The 20,049-nt window shown below is 40.7% G+C and overlaps 1 protein-coding gene across 1 annotated transcript; it reads left to right on the forward strand.

Annotated features, from left to right (window-relative positions):
- The first annotated feature begins 2,232 nt into the window (after positions 1-2,232).
- On the forward strand, positions 2,233-14,477 carry LOC135480372 (uncharacterized). The gene is made up of 8 exons (XM_064760202.1): positions 2,233-2,274; positions 2,525-3,017; positions 10,149-10,222; positions 10,878-10,967; positions 11,291-11,395; positions 12,668-12,785; positions 13,518-13,696; positions 14,350-14,477. Exons 1-8 carry the CDS (start codon positions 2,233-2,235, stop codon positions 14,464-14,466), a joined length of 1,218 nt encoding a protein of 405 aa, XP_064616272.1. The 3' UTR covers positions 14,467-14,477.
- Positions 14,478-20,049: the final 5,572 nt, after the last annotated feature.

Raw genomic sequence — 20,049 nt, forward strand, 5'->3', positions numbered from 1 at the left:
CATGACACATTAGATGTACTACCAACACGTACAGAACACAAAATACATTACATGTACAACTAACACGTTAAGAACACAAAATACACTAAATGTAAAACCAGCAAGTACAGAACACAAAATATATTACGTGTACAACCAACCCAGGCAGAACACAAAACACATGAAATGTACAACCAACACATAAAGAACACAAAACACATGAAATGTACAACCAGCCCGTACAGAACACAAAATACATGAAATATACAACCAACACATACAGAACACAAAATACACTACATGTACAACCAACACGTGCAGAACACAAAATACATTACATGTACAACCAACACGTACAGAACACAAAACATATGAAATGTACAACCAACACATACAGAACACAAAATACATGAAATGCGCAATCAACACATACAGAACACAAAACACATGAAATGTACAACCAACACATACAGAACACCAAATACATTACATGTACAACCAACACGTGCAGAACACAAAATACATTACATGTACAACCAACACGTACAGAACACAAAACATATGAAATGTACAACCAACACATACAGAACACAAAATACATGAAATGTGCAATCAACACATACAGAACACAAAACACATGAAATGTACAACCAACACATACAGAACACCAAATACATTACATGTACAACCAACACGTACAGAACACAAAATATATTACATGTACAACCAACACGCACAGAATACAAAATACATTACATGTACAACCAACACGTACAGAACACAAAATACATTACATGTACAACCAACACGTGCAGAACACAAAATATATTACATGTACAACCAACACGCACAGAATACAAAATACATTACATGTACAACCAACACGCACAGAATACAAAATACATTACATGTACAACCAACACGCACAGAATACAAAATACATTACATGTACAACCAACACGCACAGAATACAAAATACATTACATGTACAACCAACACGCACAGAATACAAAATACATTACATGTACAACCAACACGCACAGAATACAAAATACATTACATGTACAACGAGCCCGTACAGAACACAAATTCCATTACCTATACTATTAACATGGGCAAAACGTAAAATATTTTAATCTATACAACCAACCCAAACAGAACACAAAATACAATATATATATATATATATATATATATATATATATATATATATATATATATATATATATATATATAGGCCTAAAACAAACCCGAATAGTACACAGAATGCATGAAATGTACAAGAAACATTAGAGAACACACAATACATCAGGGGTCAAAATCATACAGAAAACACAAAATGTATCAAATGTACATCAAACCCATTCAGCAAACAGATCGCGTCATGTGTGAGAACACATAATACGTCAATTGTAAAATACAACAATTTCAATACTTAGACCAGACGAGAGAACGTTGTTTCAGTTTACATTTTATCAAGGGCTCGTTATCACTGGATCTCTTTCTCTTTATTTTACCTCATGTTTATTATACTTACACAACTTTTATAATTTATCATGAGCAAAAATGTCGTTTATTTTCAGCGACTGTGGAACATTTTGTCGATGTCATTAGGTTTTATAAAATTTGAATTTTATAATTGAAAAACCCTGCTGACAAATTTGTAACCAAAACAAATATAACATGTAGATCTAGGTATGCAGAACCCTCTGTAATGTCTATGTTCTCTGACGAATCATTACTCCGGCTGGCCATTAGTCTGTTCGCCCGTCTGGTCACTTCCTGGTTCTGGTCCTTTCAACGTAACAAGTTTGCAAAATCTATACCACACTAACACATTGACATGAGGAAGAACCGTTCTGATTTTCAGCAAATATTCCCCCTAATCTGCATTCACTATGATCGCACTGTTGGGGGAGGGGGAAGCTAATAGGACACTGTGTTGCGCAATTGCGCCAACCATTCGATCAGCCATGGGATCCCCCAAAATATCCATTTAGCTACCTACACACATAGGTTTACATGACTTCTTAAGTTTTTATGTTTTGAGCGCTTCATTTGTCAGATAACAGACGTACATACGTGTATAGAATGAAAAACCGTGTACACCATGCGGAGAAATCTTAAATAGGCTATGACAATTTTAATGCTTAGACCTGACGAGAGAACGTTGTCAGGAAACAAACAGTAATCTATAGGCCAATTGTTAAGGCTATAACACCACCAGTAATTGACCTTCAGGAGTACTGCTTAATGTCTTTCAAGGTCAAACCTTTAGAAACTCTCATTAATAACGTAATATCGGTCTGTATATATAGTTACAAGATCCCCATAAACAGTATGAACCAAAACCACTCGTTTCACTTGTAAATGTCAAAATCTGACTGTCTGTTTCTACTACAGTGGTGGTGAATTGGAGTTGACCCTATAGGATAATCGGACCAAGCGTCTGGATTACAATGGTGGTGAATGGGACTTCATCTTATATGATAATGGATTTAAACGTCTGGAATGTAGTGGTGGTGAATTGGAGTTGACCCTATAGGATAATCGGACCAAGCGTCTGGACTACAATGGTGGCGAAGCGGACTTGATCTTATACGGTAATTGGACCAAGCGTCTGGACTCCAGTGGTGGTGAAGGGGACTTCATCTTATATGATAATTGGACCAAACGTCTGGACTACAGTAGTGGTGGTGAAGGGGACTTGATCTTATATGATAATCGGATTAAGCGTCTAGACTACAGTGGTGGTGAAGGGGACTTCACCTTATATGATAATCGGACCAAGCGTCTAGACTACAGTGGTGGTGAAGGGGACTTGATCTTATATGATAATCTGACAAAACGTCTGAACCACAGTGGTGGTGAAGGGGACTTGATCTTATATGATAATCTGACAAAACGTCTGGACTACAGTGGTGGTGAAGGGGACTTCATCTTATATGATAATCGGATCAAACGTCTGGACTACAGCAGTGGTGAAGGGGACTTGATCTTATATGATAATCGGATCAAGCGTTTGGACTACAGTGGTGGTGAGGGGGACTTGATCTTATAAGATAATCGGACAAAACGTCTGGACTACAGTGGTGGTGAAGGGGACTTGGTCTTATATGATAATCGAATCAAGCGTCTGAACTACAGTAGTGGTGAAGGGGACTTGATCTTATATGATAATCGCACCAAACGTCTGAACCACAGTGGTGGTGAAGGGGACTTGGTCTTATATGATAATCGGACCAAACGCCTGAACCACAGTGGTGGTGAAGGGGACTTGATCTTATATGATAATCGGATCAAGCGTCTGAACCACAGTGGTGGTGAAGGGGACTTAGTCTTATATGATAATCGGACCAAACGCCTGAACCACAGTGGTGGTGAAGGGGACTTGATCTTATATGATAATCGGATCAAGCGTCTGGACTACAGTGGTGGTGAAGGGGACTTCATCTTATATCATAATCGGACCAACATGCAGGTGTTGTAACAGGGCCGACTTAGAGACAGCCTATCAACCCGCACTGGAGATATGTAATCTGTGCAGTGTATACTGCAAAAGTAGGCCAGCCTTCGTTTTATTGCCACACAGACAGCTCGAGCTAATCTGTAAAGCCATGTATGTAAACTGCATACCGGCCATGCTACGCTGTGTCATATTACACACCCCATTGTCCATTATCACCGAGCCAGGATGTCATGTCTGCGGAGTGTAGAGGTAACAGTACGTCTGGGGAGCCAGTTCCTGGACACATACAAGGGTTCTCCGTAGGCTGCTAGCAGATTTTCCCAAGTACACCAGAAGAGAAAGACAGCCCACGTACGACAGAGGAGAAAGACAGCCTCACACGTTTACCAAATTTAAACCACACTTACCATTGTCATAAAGAAGAACGCCTTGATTTTTCAGCTATTATAAGACATTTCTTCAAGGTCATTTTTCCTTGAAATTTAAACTTTCACAACTTCATTTAGTTTCAGTTTACATTTTATCAAGGGCTCGTTATCACTGGATCTCTTTCTCTTTATTTTACCTCATGTTCATCAAACTTACACAACTTTTTTAATTTATCATGAGCAAAAAAGTCTTTGATTTTCAGCGACTGTGGAACATTTTGTCGATGTCATTAGGTTTTATAAAATTTGAATTTTATAATTGAAAAACCCTGCTGACAAATTTGTAACCAAAACAAATATAACATGTAGATCTAGGTATGCAGAACCCTCTGTAATGTCTATGTTCTCTGACGAATCATTACTCCGGCTGGCCATTAGTCTGTTCGCCCGTCTGGTCACTTCCTGGTTCTGGTCCTTTCAACGTAACAAGTTTGCAAAATCTATACCACACTAACACATTGACATGAGGAAGAACCGTTCTGATTTTCTGCAAATATTCGCCCTAATCTGCATTCACTATGATCGCACTGTTGGGGGAGGGGGGAGCTAATAGGACACTGTGTTGCGCAATTGCGCCAACCATTCGATCAGCCATGGGATCCCCCAAAATATCCATTTAGCTACCTACACACATAGGTTTACATGACTTCTTAAGTTTTTATGTTTTGAGCGCTTCATTTGTCAGATAACAGACGTACATACGTGTATAGAATGAAAAACCGTGTACACCATGCGGAGAAATCTTAAATAGGCTATGACAATTTTAATGCTTAGACCAGACGAGAGAACGTTGTCAGGAAACAAACAGTAATCTATAGGCCGGTTGTTAAGCCTATGTCACCGCCAGCAATCGACCTTCAGGAGAACTGCTTAATGTATTTCAGGGTCATATCTTTAGAAGCTCGCATCAATAAGGTAATGTCGGGCTGTATATATAGTTCCAAGATCCTCATGAACAGTATTAACCAAAATCACTCGTTTTCCTTAAGAAGGAGAAATGTGACTGTCTCTCGCCGGTGTTAAAGTTATAAAGCTATAAGTGTCTAACAGTATCAACTAAAGGTAACTCTTACAATAGATAGAAATATGTACAAATGAAAATAGATACACGCTTTCAATCCTTACCTGTCGACACTATTGCCACCGTCCTTCACAACTTGATAAAGTATTTCAGACTGCATACTGAAATCGAAAATAACTTACTTCTGAGAACTGCGCGTGATCTGTGCAGGGGAGGTAATTCCTCTAAAGGTTTGTACACGTCCGCACTCTATGACACCTAGACAGCACGATCCGCTTTTAACACGAACTCTGCCCGTGCCCGTACCTTTGTCCCGCGCCCCTCAGGTCGAGACACACGACACGAGGACGGAACGTTTCTCGCGGGATTTGCACCGTCCTCGGGTCGCGTTTTTCCATCCTCTCTTTTTTATACTCTCTTTGTTTGGCACATTGTGGAGTATACGTCTTCCTTCGACATTCGCTTGTTATATAAGGGATCCCATCGAAAAGAGCCCTTCGTTCAGGTCGGTGACTTAGGTGGGATTTGTAGTCGTACGAGACATGGTCTGTCAATCAGATGGACTACCAATTTTCGGTGAAATTGTATACACTGTTGGAACAAGTGTCGCCAAGTGCAGTGTATATCTCTTACACTGTAGAAACCTACAGCTTACCATATTTCTCACTTTAAAAAAGAGTTGAATTGGATTATTATTCAACCTCTGTTACTTAACGTAGATTGAACCTTTAATCACGAAAACAGTCTTTTTGTTTTTGTGATGCATGCTTTTGTCGAAAAATTTTCATCATTCCCGATATTATCAAGTCAAACCTATTAACCAATTAAGAAGACAGTTAATATACTAATAGCGCAATATAGAGTGTATTACATATGCTTTCTGGCGCAGTTTGGCTTTTATCACGAATTTATTGGTCTTTCTTGTTTCCCTGCCATGCTTACATTTTGTGCAGAATACCATCAAAAACGATTGGTTTGGTGCACTATGAAGGAATAACATGCAGAGAGTGCTCTGAGTCTGGGGGGCGTCACAACATCAAGGAGTCTCCAAATGACGAGCTTTACGTTAGCTCTAGACAGTTACAACCTTAGATTGTAAAACGTTCTTATACAATTCACCTTAACGAGACGTTGTGTTAGAGTTTTGGATTCGGAGATTCCTGTTCCACCGACCTCTGGCTGGGTGGGTTTGACCTCTATCAGCGGTTTGTCAGTTTTGGGGAAAATTCCATCGGTCAACGCCTATCAGGAATTTAAATGGAGTTGTCTCAGGGAACGAGGACAGTCAGGCTCGGATATTTCGCCGAAGATTTAAAAACAGTCCTGTGAGGTCAAACGGTAACATGTAGGTATAAACGGAAAATTAATTGCGAACTGAGTCCGGCACCATGGCATGGCTGCAAGTGTGAAGTGGACTCTGACAGGACGACTAATTGTCACGTGTCCATCTTACGTGACTTGAGTTCACAGTAACAGGATCTACCGTGCATCACGGTGAGTTACTCTGTCGGCCCAACTTCCTCAATCTGCTAGGAAAAGTTCAGCGGACATATTTATTTTTAGGTTAATATTTTAACCAGACAACACTGGTTTTCCGGAGGGTATTTACATATTATACATGAATGTGGTACGGTCGCTTTGAGTTCAAGACCAGCTCATGCTGGCGTCCTCTCCGGCCGTACGTGGGAAGGTCTATCAGCAACCTACGGATGGTCGTGGGTTTCCCCCGGGCTCTGCCCAGTTTCCACCCACCATATTGCTGGACGCCGTCGTAGAACTGAAATATTCTTGAGTACGGCGTAAAGCACCAATCAAATAAATAAATAAATAAATGTGGTACTTGTAGATAGGGTTATCCGGTCGTGAGCCCACAACTTAGTACATTACTTCCAGGTATCAGGAAGAAATCGAGAACACACACCTGTTATCATTACCTCGAGGTATGAGGAAGAAACCAAGAGTAGCCTACACACCTGATAGCATTACCTCAAGGTATCTGGAAGAAGTCGAGGGTATACACCTTAAATTTAGCATAACCACGAGGTATCGGGAAATAGTTTAAATACACGTTAATCGAGTTACAGTCGGAAAAAGCAAATATGAGTGGTGGGACAACGATTTTTTCACCGATGTATATTTTTTCAAGTTCAAGTGTCCATTTATAAATGACTACCCTGTACGATAGTTAAAATCATTCTTCTCTCCGCTTTCCCCGCTGCACAAAATATGCGCCCCACTTAGCAGATTGGGCATTAGGTTTCGGTTGCCATGACAACCGATGTCCTGTGAATTAAGTGTAACGAGTGTAGCTGTATGTCTATGTAGGTTATAGATGCATAGACAGTGCAGCCAGTCCATGCGGAACGAGCTACTGACAACATGGCTTTTGCGGGTAAGCGATCCTTACTTACATGTGACCAAGCTGTCACACCATGCAGAATTATACCATGTATGGCTTTATCTCGTTAAATGGCGGATCCAAGCTGTGATCGGTGTGAAAGTACTGTGTGATCGTGACATAAGAGCTAAACGGTGTAGTGGGTACGTGTTGTGATACTCAAGTATGACTTAGCCTTTTTTAATATATGCAGTTATACATGATAGCTGGTGCGGTCACTCCACATGTACACCTAAACATTCGGTACGACTCTTCTACATGCTGTGCCCTAGTACTGATGAATAAATTCACGTACGTTTGAGCTTGACGTTGATGGGGTTGTAGGGGTGGGGTGGGGTGTCAAATCCTGCACATGATGGCTTCCTCTCATGGAAAGGTTTTGCAGCAACTTGCGATGGTCGTAGGTTTCCTGCGGGCTCTACCATGGTATGAATAAAATATTTTTGAGAACATGGTCAAACACCAATAAATGCATCAAACAAATAATAAACAAATATTAGTGTCAAAACATGTCTACCATATGCAATAGCACAATTCACCATTAACGGCGTAAGTTTGAACCCCGATCCCGTGAATTTGTCTTCTGTTTAAAAAAAGGTTTCAGCCTGAGGTAAAGTTCCATTCACAGGAAATTACGATAAAATTGGTATATAGATGTAAGTCTTAAGACTAATCTTATTATTCACGATAAAACTTGGAACTAATACATCGTGCTGTACTGATTAAATAGTTTGTTTCAAGTTTTATTACGCGAATGCAATTATTGTCCTATGTGCATATGTCTTTTGAGAGCAGAAATAGAGAAATCTGTATGAAAAACGTCTTATGGGATGACACTATCCACAATAAAATAAAACCATTGCTTCATATGTGTGAATGTTAGACAGCTACTTGCCAAAGGCAAATAATATACTCCAAACAAAGTGTGAAAATGACAACGTCGGATAAGTTAAATAACACTGAGTATGGCATAAAGTATCCATCAGTTAATCCCACGATCAAGTCCTGCCCTTATGTATTTACGTTCTCCTGAGCATCTTCCAAACCTTCAAACCTATAGCATTGTAAGTGCCTGAGGCCTACATGGGACCAGTTAGGAAAGTTGGTCAGTTTAAACAATAAAGCCTAAAGGACCCAGGAAAGTCCTTACAAACATCGTTTTCCTTACACACGTACACACACTATCCTGTTTGTACATCAATCTGGTTCGGCCAGTATAAACAATAAAGCATAAAAGAGCCAGGAAGATCCTTACAAATACCGTTTTCCTTGTATACTTATACACGCTATCCTCTTGTATCCAGCTAACAGGGTGTGAGAGTGTGGCTCGTCATCCTGACCACTGATTTACGCTTTATGTCAACACTATACACCTAAAGCAAGTATGCATGATCTGAAATTCGCAGATAGTAAGCACATTTCTCATTAACCAATCTGTGTCACAGTTTACGTATATGTTGTCTGCCTAGCAGCGTGTATGATAAAAGTAGGCCGCTAGAGAGTGTGTGTGTTTTCCTCTCATAGATGACCCGACACCGGAATTACTCCAGCGAATTGCGCATGTGCTAAGTCCTTGTCTGTCCGCATAGTGAAGGCTATACATTGATACTGAACACCGAAAGGCAGCTCTGAATGTTGGCGACGAGGACGTTTTGTGGACGCCGGAGATGGTGCAAATGTGTGCTTGTTTTGTTAGCGGAGATGTTGCAAATGTGTGCTTGTTTTTGTAGCGGAGATGCATGGTGCTAATGTGTGCTTGTTTTGTTAGCGGAGATGGTGCATATATGTGCTTGTTTTGGTCACCGGAGATGATGAAAATGTGTGCTTGTTTTGTTAGCAGACATGGTGCAAATGTGTGCTTGTTTTGTTAGCAGAGATGATGAAAATGTGTGCTTGTTTTGTTAGCAGAGATGATGAAAAATGTGTGCTTGTTTTGTTAGCAGAGATGAACCAAACGTGTGCTTGTTTTGTTAGCAGAGATGATGCTAATGTGTGCTTGTTTTGTTAGCGGAGATGGTGAAAATGTGTGCTTGTTTTGTTAGCAGAAATGGTGCTAATGTGTGCTTGTTTTATTAGCAGAGATGGTGCAAATGTGTGCTTGTTGTGTTAGCGGAGATGATGAAAATGTGTGCTTGTTTTGTTAGCAGAGATGGACCAAACGTGTGCTTGTTTTGTTAGCATTTGACACTACACTGAGGAATAATGGCTCCTAGAAACAGTCGTTAGGGGTCCTATTATTTAAGACGTCTGAATTAAAATCTTATGCCATTCAACATTTTCTAACATCGTTTCAACACTATAAATTGTTGACATTTAACACTTGTGTTGTAAGAGTCTGTCTGTCCGTCGGTCGGTTATTCGGTCACACTTTATACAGCCTGTATATCCTCTTCGCAAAGTCCATGACTGACATAGACGATGTGGCAGCAATTGAGAATTTCTGCGTGTTGCAAATTTGCGGTTATTGACACGATGACGGTCAGGTATATGAGTGAAGAAAGCCAGAGAGAACCACACATCTTCGTCACGTATCTGACAAACCATCTAAGTTTAATCTTGGTGCCTATCCACTGAGAAATGGTTTCCTTTGGCGGATTGTACAAACTAAGGTGTATATTTCTGACTTATTAAGCCCATTTCCTCCCACAATAATGCTGCCTGCCGTCGAATAAGTGAAATATTGAGGAGTACGACGTAAAAACAGTACGGAAATTTTGACTTCATTCAGAAGTGGGAATGGGCCTCAGAATATAGCTTAGTTTGTTAGGCCCTATATTGCGCTATACACGACATGCTTGTAAGCGTGTGATTATACGAATATCTGCATACATACATTTCTTTATTACAGATAAGGTATTTTTCGTGGCTGGGGTTGCGGTGTTGTTGGATCCGGTATTGTCCGGTCGCTACTTGAAGAGGGCGCCAGTGTAGGTCTTGTACAGTTCGTGTTCAGTTCATGTGTTTTGTTGAATTTACACTCAGGTTATCAATAAGGCTATGTCTCTTTTGCTGAGTTTATCTGTAAGTGCATATTCACTCGTTGCTGTAATCACGATGGGATTAAGTACATACATCTCTTTGCTGAATTTACGCTGACTTTTTCCTCAAGTATATGTATCTCTCTGCTGAATTGACTCCAAGTGTATCCATAAATACATGTATCTCTCTGCTGAATTGACTCCAAGTGTATCGTACATGTCTCCATAATCTAGTTTATCCATGGCCTCATGTCTCCATAATCTAGTTTATCCATGACCTCATGTCTCCATAATCTAGTTTATCCATGACCTCATGTCTCCATAATCTAGTTTATCCATAACCTCATGTCTCCATAATCTAGTTTATCCATGGCCTCATGTCTCCATAATCTAGTTTATCCATGACCTCATGTCTCCATAATCTAGTTTATCCATAAATAGGCAACATGTACATGTATCTCCGTCATGTAGCGTTACTATTCTCATGGAAATTATTGTAGCCGTTGGGAAGGAATGTACGTAATTTATTTCATCTGTTATGTACATGTGTCCACACCTGCGGAATTCAAATACATTATATTAGACTGATACCTGTTTGTTCTAGGTCGTGGTGAACTCCAGAACTGCCAGCCGATTGGACGATCTCCACAACAGTATTCCAGGCAAACTGCAGCGCCGCCTAACGACTATACAGGTACATGTACATGTATATATCTAAACTGAAACATTCATTTTTTGCGTCTAATAATTCCCTGATCCAGCATTTCTAAAAGCCAATAAATGCATTGATTTATTCATTAAATAAAATTAGTTTATCTATTTGCATAATTTTAAATATATTGCTGATAAATATTTTGCTTTTTAAACTGTGTGCTGAAGTTATGTTTGGGTGTGGGTGTGAAAACTGGGTACTGCGTACTACAGACGTAGACCTAAGATAAAAACTAATGCACAATGGAACAACAGAATCATGATAAGCAACGTTTAAAAAATCTTGATGGTTTTCTTTTTTAATAGGAAGACTGTGGCGTGGAAGATGCCGTCAGAAGAACCAAGGATTTCATCATCAAAGAGTTCGGCCGAGTGGACCACGTGGTCACGTCTTTAGGATCATTTTGGCAGGTTTGTCATCTTTGTCTCGAGACAATTCCACTGTTGTGGTTTTATTAACTGTATGAAATCGTAAGGTAGTTACAATACAATCAATACCCAGAGATTTTGGCCCTATTCGGAATCGAACTCTTGACTAAATGCATGATTAAAGTAGACTTTGAATACTTCGGCTAGAAATGTTTTTTGCACTTTGTATGGAGAATGGTCAGTTTCATGATTGTCAGACAATGCAGTGTGTATTCAGCGGCAGATCGTGTAATAAGGTTGCGAAAAGGCATGTTTGAAACAGTATTCACACGCGCACACACGCACACACACACACGTACATTCGCACGACCACCCAAGCGCGCGCACCGGCACACCTACACCCGGACCACCCCCTCCTCCCAGCCCGCACCCCCCCCCCCCCCAACACACACACATCCGCACACCCACCCAATCGCGTACACCCTCACAGCTATACCCCCCCCCCCCCAAACACAAAGAAAAGGTGACTGGGAAAAGTTGGTATCCAAGTTTAATTTACACCTATTCGTGTCCTTTTGGTTTCACAAGGCGATTGTTGTCATGTTTAGCGTCACAAGGCAATTGTTGTGATGTTTGGCGTCACAAGGCAATTGTTGTGATGTTTGGTGTCACAAGGCAATTGTTGTGATGTTTGGTTTCACAAGGCGATTGTTCTGACGTTTGGATTCACAAGGCAATTGTTGTGATGTTTGGTTTCACAAGGCGATTGTTGTAAATGTTTGGCATCACAAGGCAATTGTTGTGATGTTTGGTATCACAAGGCGATTGTTGTGATGTTTGGCGTCACAAGGCAATTGTTGTGATGTTTGGTTTCACAAGGCGATTGTTCTGACGGTTTGGATTCACAAGGCAATTGTTGTGATGTTTGGTTTCACAAGGCGATTGTTGTAATGTTTGGCATCACAAGGCAATTGTTGTGATGTTTGGTTTCACAAGGCGATTGTTGTGGACGTTTGGATTCACAAGGCAATTGTTGTGATGTTTGGTTTCACAAGGCGATTGTTGTAATGTTTGGCATCACAAGGCAATTTTTGTGATGTTTGGGTATCACAAGGCGATTGTTGTGACGTTTTGATTCACAAGGCGATTGCTGTGATGTTTGGTTTCACAAGGCGATTGTTGTGATGTTTGGTATCACAAGGCGATTGTTGTGACGTTTGGTTTCACAAGGCGATTGTTGTGACGTTTGGTTTCACAAGGCGATTGTTATGACAACATATTCAGCTATACATGTATCTGTATATATTTTTTCAGAAAGGCGTTTTAACTGACCAGTCCCCTGGAGGAGTTTCAGGGCGGAAATACATAACGGCGCGGGGACACATTTCCCTAGTATCTAAAGTATTTCTACCATACTTGTCCGAACGACCAGGTAACGAAACGTCTTCTCACTTAAAATCCAAGTGAGAAAAATAAAATGAGGGGGGCATTTCAGCATGAAGTCTCGATCAATTGCACGTTATTTACAACTGTCCATATATCCAACGTGACCAACTGTTTGAACACGATGAATGTACGGCGCCCTAGCCCCGGGTTAAACGGAATGACAAAATCATGAAGCTGAGTACCTCCGTCGTAGAGTAATATTTTGTTAAGTACAGCCTTAAGCAACAACCAAATATGGTGCCACCTGTTTATTTTCTGAAAACTAATAATATTATCACTACATGGCACCATGCATTCAAATGACTTCAAACTTGGCCCGTGTTACATCAGCGGGGGATACAGAAAAATGCTTGAATGTGTTTATTTATTTATATTTATTTATTTGATTGGTGCTTTACGCCGTACTCAAGAATATTTCACTTTCACGACGGTGGCCAGCATTATGGTGGAAGGAAACCGGGCAGAGCCCGGAGGAAACCCACGACCATCCGCAGGTTGTTGGCAGACGTTTCCACTTACGGCTGAGGGGAAGTCAGCATGAGCTGGACTTGAACTCACAGCGACAGCATTGGTGAGAGGCTCCTGGGTCAATACGCTGCGCTAGCGCGCTAACCGAGTCGCGAAGGCCGCCTTCTTATATGTGGCGTTATACAACAGTCAAAACTCAATAAAGAAGAAAATTTGCTAGCGACACAGGGCTATGTTTTATTTCTTTTAGGGAGCTCTTTCACGTACATCACCGGATCGGGCGGGGAGAAATGCTTTGACCCGAAGATCTCGCTGTTGACGGTGAAGGCTGCCTGTCTTTTCGGGGTAGTGGAGGCCGCCCGAGCGCAATGTCGAGGTGGGAACGTGGCTGTCATCGAGATACGCATCGCTACCTTTGTCCAACCAGCGGTAGGGAAAACTTACTTTTCTTGTTGACCCATTAGTAAGCTAAGTCCGTTGAAACTACCGTGGCATGTCATGAACATGTGTAATCAAGTCGGGAGTTGAATTTTAAATCGCCTTTTTAAAAAGGTTTTCAATACAAAAAAAAATCGCCTTTGTTCCAAGGCATGAAATGACTTTTGAACCAAAAATGTCAACGGGAGAGAACCGAAAATAATACACAGAGAATACTGACGAATTTATATGACGTACGGTTCTGTTTGTTAACTCCATTGGTGTTCAAAGTAATTGTTTATGATGTTTCACTTATACTACGACAGTCGTATAAAATAGTTGTTCTGTTGCTAAAAATGCTTTCCATATGATACTAAATTCCCACTTCTCAAAGATCAACTTGTAATGCAACTGCCCATTTATACAGGTAGCTCCTATACATTTTAGAGTACGTGGAAAGGTCTGGCAGCAAGTTGCGGATGGTCCTGGGTTTTCCCAGGGCTCTGCCCGGTTTCCTCCCACCATAATGCTGGCCCCTGATGTACAAGGGAATTATTCTTGACTAGGGTGTTAAACACCAACCAATAAAATAAATAAATAAATAAATACATTTTACACATTTAATCAATCTAATATGAGTTAATCTAATCAATATTTCATTTCAGGATGATTCTACGTTCAAATCTCAGAGCACCGTCGTCGGGCACCGACTACATGGGGAAAGTCTGCACGTCAATCATCAAGCGCCGCCCTTCAGAGTTCGTCCGTGTGACGTCACGTGATGACATGGCGAAGCTCTGGTGTTGTCTATCGGGTTCTTCTGTTAAAACGCCTGTACAGCGGAAACAGTCCACAAAGGGTGAATTTGTATGTCATTGTTACAGCTGTAGCGATGGTAGGAATCACACCAAGAGTTTTGTTATGTGTAAATCAAGACTATTATTGTTCATTTTTCAGAGATGTCAGACAGTTCTTCACCACAAAGAGACGAAAATTTAGACGTTGTATCTTTGTTATCATTTAGCACATTCATTATTGGAGGCATTTCTCCCGAAGTTTGAGCTCAGTTGTAGCTATCTGGTAAATAACCGACCGCTGCTTAGGCCGGGTATTACAGAAATACATACATTTATACCGAAGCATTTAATTTTGGTTGCAATATCCCACACTACATCGTCTTGTTCAGTAATCGCTAGTGTCAGAAAACGAAACTTTGCTTGAATCTACAATTGGTTGTGAGTAATAAATCAGGCAATGTTTACAGGTATTTCCTTGCTTCTATACCATTTTTTTCTGGTTTACGTCAAGCCACAAATTAAAACTATCCCACCTGTCATAAAGTGAGAGAGAAAACCTTTTTGGTCTTTGTAAGAATATAGGTTCAGATAAGATGTACCATCTGGAGAGTCTGCAGTTTCCTTTAAATCCAGCGAAGGTGTATCCCTCACAGCCTTTGTTATATAGGGGCTGTTCAAAGCTAGCAGATCATCAACATACCGGTTAGTGAGTAAGACAGACCGAGTCTGGGGAGGATTACTCCTTTATAACAGTTTCCTGCATATAGTCGCATTCATACGAGAAAAGGTATAGGTCGGTCAAAAGGGCTCAATTTGTAGCCATAGGGATACCTATACATTGTTGATATATGGTTCCCCCGAATTTCAGAAATGTTATTAAAGAGGAATTCAAGCAACTCAATGAGCCTCGAAACCTAAATGGGAACCCTTATATGTAGTGTGGTGTATGTAGTTAATTTATCGGTGACCGACTTTATTAAACACCCAAAACTATTAGTGATGAAATTCTATCCCGTGTGAAACACCGAGACGAAAACTAAGTGCTACATGATCTTTTCTTCGGATCTCTTAAGACATATCACTTGCTGAAATTTTGGATTTGATGTTAATTTTGTATTAACGTTGCTGAGGGATGTCTGAAACAGAGACATGATAACTCATGGATTTTCCAGCCCTCCCATGCTGAGAGATGTCTGAAATAGACATATGATAATGCGCGGATTTTCCAGCACCCCCCCCCCCCAACCCCCAACCCCTGGGCTGAGAGATGTCAGAAAAAGAGATATGACAATGCACGGATTTCCCAGCCCTCCCAGGCTGAGAGATGTCTGAGACAGAGATATGACAGGAACCAGTTCCCATTTACCTGCACCACTTGTTGTCTTGGCCGCTATGTACATAAAAAGTCCCAGCTAAGGTGTGGAAAACTAGCAATTGAATGCAATTACATACTGCTTAACTGTGACACAGGATCTATCTCAACAGTTAACAATTCAGAAAAAAGTCTTCAAACATGATCGGTGCAATGGGCTCCACTACATCTCGGCTGTCATACGCAGAATGTTTACCCGTCGATTTCCGATCACACTTCCAGATGGAAACCCAGTGGAAGTAAGTTTGTCCATTTGTATGTTTATGAAACTGAATAGTAGGGATACTATAACAACAACATCGTCTCTTTCGCACGTTTCGGACCAACTGCTTGACGTTGTTGTCTTGTCAGTGACTTTCCTCTGGATGTCGCCGGACTCATCCTTGTAAGGCCTTTGCGGGACCAACTTTCCAAAAGCTTTATTTTTTTTCACTGTTTAGTCGGCAAAATGACATTCACCTTCTCATTCAAAGTTCCAACTCTCATGTAGTATGAGCTTGCCCGTGATGTAAACAGTCCAATAATATTGTGGGTATTGGTATGGACTTTTGCTGTCTCATGCACATCTCGGACATTTGATTCACTCTCCGATAACTGGGTCACAAAGGCGTTTTAATGTAGAATCAAGAAACATTTGCCAGCGGCTGGTCGAAGGAAGTATGACGAGATAAGGCGCGGACATTGATTGGAATACACCCCAGTCAAGTGGTCAGCAAATAAAAACATATAACCAGGGGAAACAAATCAGTAAATACACCAGTAGTTAATAGAAGTTACGTGCTTTTCGGCTCACGTAATCCCCTGATATTTTTAGATATATTTTCTTTTGCTCCTTGTTCGGTTTTTTTTTTAGGTTAAAATTTTTTTTAACGAAATGGAGGCGGGTGCACACTAGGCAAAAGTAGTGAAAAGTCCTTCCTCAGCCTTGGTGGGTTTGACCTCTATCAGCTTGTGTGTGAAAAGAAATCGGTCGAGCCCATCAGGAATTTGACTGGAGTTATCTCAGGGGATGATGGTTACCGTGGTGATGGTGCGAGACCAAACGTTAACATGTAAGTAAATGGAAAAGTATATGTAGCAAACTAATCATGCCTCATAATCAGGCTTTCCCAGAAGGGTTTGAATTTTTTTGCCTGTCACCAAACACCACGCTTGAGGTATAGATGCAAATTAGAGAGGCGAGAAAACGTTGGTAGGTGTCTTGGCTTTGAGGTGATATCTATAAGGTCCTGACCTCTGTAACAGCTTTGGCAACATTATGACCTCGATCTGTGACTAGCATACTGGCGTTGTGACCTCATCAGTAACTAGCACAACAACCTTGTGACCTTTGTAACTACCATGACGGCACTGTGACCTTTGTAACTACCATGGCGGCACTGTGACCTTTGTAACTACCATGGCGGCATCGTAACCTTTGTAACTAGAACAGCCATGTTGTGACTTCTGTAACTAGCACAATGGCGTTGTGACCACTATAACTAGCTTGGGGGTCCGTGATCCAAGGCTTGACACATGTTCTGTCTCACAAAGCGCAAGAGGAATTTGTACACGTAACTAGCCTCGCGAGGATATGTTCTGTGCGACTAGCAAGACGGTGCCAAGACGTCTGTAACTACCACACCAATGCTATAACTTCTATAACGTCTGTAACGTTTCTAGACACAGTATGAGCACTGTAACCTAGTGTCGCAGTGCAATGACCTTTGCAGATATCATAGTGGCCTCGTGATCTCTGTCAGTGATATGACGACATCATGGCCTCAGTAACCAGTATGGCGATGTCATGTCAATAACTAGTGTGGTGATGTTATGACCCCTGTATCTAGTATGGCGACGTCTTGACCGCAAAGACTAGAGTGGCGACGTCATGACCTCAATAACTAGTGTGGCGAGGTCATGACTGTAAATGATGTGTGATATCTGTAAATAATATCACGACGTTGATGCCATAGCAACATTGTGACCTCTGTAACAAACATGTGGACGTTATGATCTGTCACCAGTGTGGTATCGAAATGACCTCCATTACCAGTATGACAACGATATGACGTCTGTGACCTTACTGTACTAGTAGGCATGGAAACGGTTTGTGAAACGAATATCAACATGTAATACGAGTTTGAATCAAACATTTTCTGGAAGTGTTTAATTGATTATGTTATTTGACTACATTGTCTGATGTCTGTCTTATCCAACACACTTAAGCAGAATGTGGTGTCAACATCTATACAGCTGTAAAAGCTAACGTTGGGCGTGACCAAGTTTCCCAGATTGAGGAAAGACATCTACATTGTTTCCGCTTGACAGTAGATCTGTGCTGTCACCAAACGGTCCTCGGATGGGAAACACTACAATTACTGGTGTGAAGTCACAAAAAACTCTTCCGTCCAAACGCATGCAAATGCATGTGGTACCAGATTTCCGCGATACTATAGGTGAAATCCTATAGGTGTAGACTAATCTCGTGTTTCTATCTTTAAGCGGTACTTCTAGTGAAATCCTATAGGTGTAGACTAATCTCGTGTTTCTATCTTTAAGCGGTACTTCTGGTGAAATCCTATAGGTGTAGACTAATCTCGTGTTTCTATCTTTAAGCGGTACTTCTGGTGAAATCCTATAGGTGTGGACTAATCTCGTGTTTCTATCTTTAAGCGGTACTTCTAGTGAAATCCTATAGGTGTAGACTAATCTCGTGTTTCTATCTTTAAGCGGTACTTCTAGTGAAATCCTATAGGTGTAGACTAATCTCGTGTTTCTATCTTTAAGCGGTACTTCTGGTGAAATCCTATAGGTGTAGACTAATCTCGTGTTTCTATCTTTAAGCGGTACTTCTAGTGAAATCCTATAGGTGTAGACTAATCTCGTGTTTCTATCTTTAAGCGGTACTTCTAGTGAAATCCTATAGGTGTAGACTAATCTCGTGTTTCTATCTTTAAGCGGTACTTCTGGTGAAATCCTATAGGTGTAGACTAATCTCGTGTTTCTATCTTTAAGCGGTACTTCTAGTGAAATCCTATAGGTGTAGACTAATCTCGTGTTTCTATCTTTAAGCGGTACTTCTAGTGAAATCCTATAGGTGTAGACTAATCTCGTGTTTCTATCTTTAAGCGGTACTTCTAGTGAAATCCTATAGGTGTAGACTAATCTCGTGTTTCTATCTTTAAGCGGTACTTCTAGTGAAATCCTATAGGTGTAGACTAATCTCGTGTTTCTATCTTTAAGCGGTACTTCTGGTGAAATCCTATAGGTGTAGACTAATCTCGTGTTTCTATCTTTAAGCGGTACTTCTAGAAAAATCCTATAGGTGTAGACTAATCTCGTGTTTCTATCTTTAAGCGGTACTTCTAGTGAAATCCTATAGGTGTAGACTAATCTCGTGTTTCTATCTTTAAGCGGTACTTCTGGTGAAATCCTATAGGTGTAGACTAATCTCGTGTTTCTATCTTTAAGCGGTACTTCTGGTGAAATCCTATAGGTGTAGACTAATCTCGTGTTTCTATCTTTAAGCGGTACTTCTAGTGAAATCCTATAGGTGTAGACTAATCTCGTGTTTCTATCTTTAAGCGGTACTTCTAGTGAAATCCTATAGGTGTAGACTAATCTCGTGTTTCTATCTTTAAGCGGTACTTCTGGTGAAATCCTATAGGTGTAGACTAATCTCGTGTTTCTATCTTTAAGCGGTACTTCTAGAAAAATCCTATAGGTGTAGACTAATCTCGTGTTTCTATCTTTAAAGCCCATTTAAATGTATCCCAGAGTTGAGACAGAGGCCGTCTCTCGAGTTGAATGATAATAATCTATTGAAAGGTCAGAGCTGTCTCTACTGAATTGCATTGGATTTTATCTATATACACTACTATATACATGGACATCAAAATACAAGATCAACTGGCCAACAGCACTGAACATCTGTAAGAACATCTTCGTAAAATCAAGCGGTTCTACTTGAAGCACATGTGTTGTTTCGTCTTTACCGCTGACTATTTATTTATTTATTTCTGCCTTTATATTTACACTATACTGAACCTTTGTTCAACACTGTGGGGGAAACAAGCACACATAACTTTACAAACCTTCGGACTCACAACAGAGACCGTGCCAGATATATCTATATATTATATTAGACCCCTCTGCGAGTTCAAATCCAGCTCATGCTGGCTTCCTCTTCGGCCATACGTGGGAAAGTTCTTGAA

Source organism: Liolophura sinensis, chromosome 13, assembly GCF_032854445.1.
Source record: "Liolophura sinensis isolate JHLJ2023 chromosome 13, CUHK_Ljap_v2, whole genome shotgun sequence".
Lineage (NCBI taxonomy): Eukaryota > Metazoa > Mollusca > Polyplacophora > Chitonida > Chitonidae > Liolophura > Liolophura sinensis.

Coding starts and splice junctions, on each gene's coding strand:
- LOC135480372 (XM_064760202.1), top strand. CDS start 2,233: ATGTCTTTCAAGGTCAAACCTTTAGAAACTCTCATTAATAAC. Junction 10,223..10,877: donor TACTTGAAGAGGGCGCCAGT/GTAGGTCTTGTA, acceptor TGTTTGTTCTAG/GTCGTGGTGAACTCCAGAAC. Junction 11,396..12,667: donor CTTTAGGATCATTTTGGCAG/GTTTGTCATCTT, acceptor ATATTTTTTCAG/AAAGGCGTTTTAACTGACCA.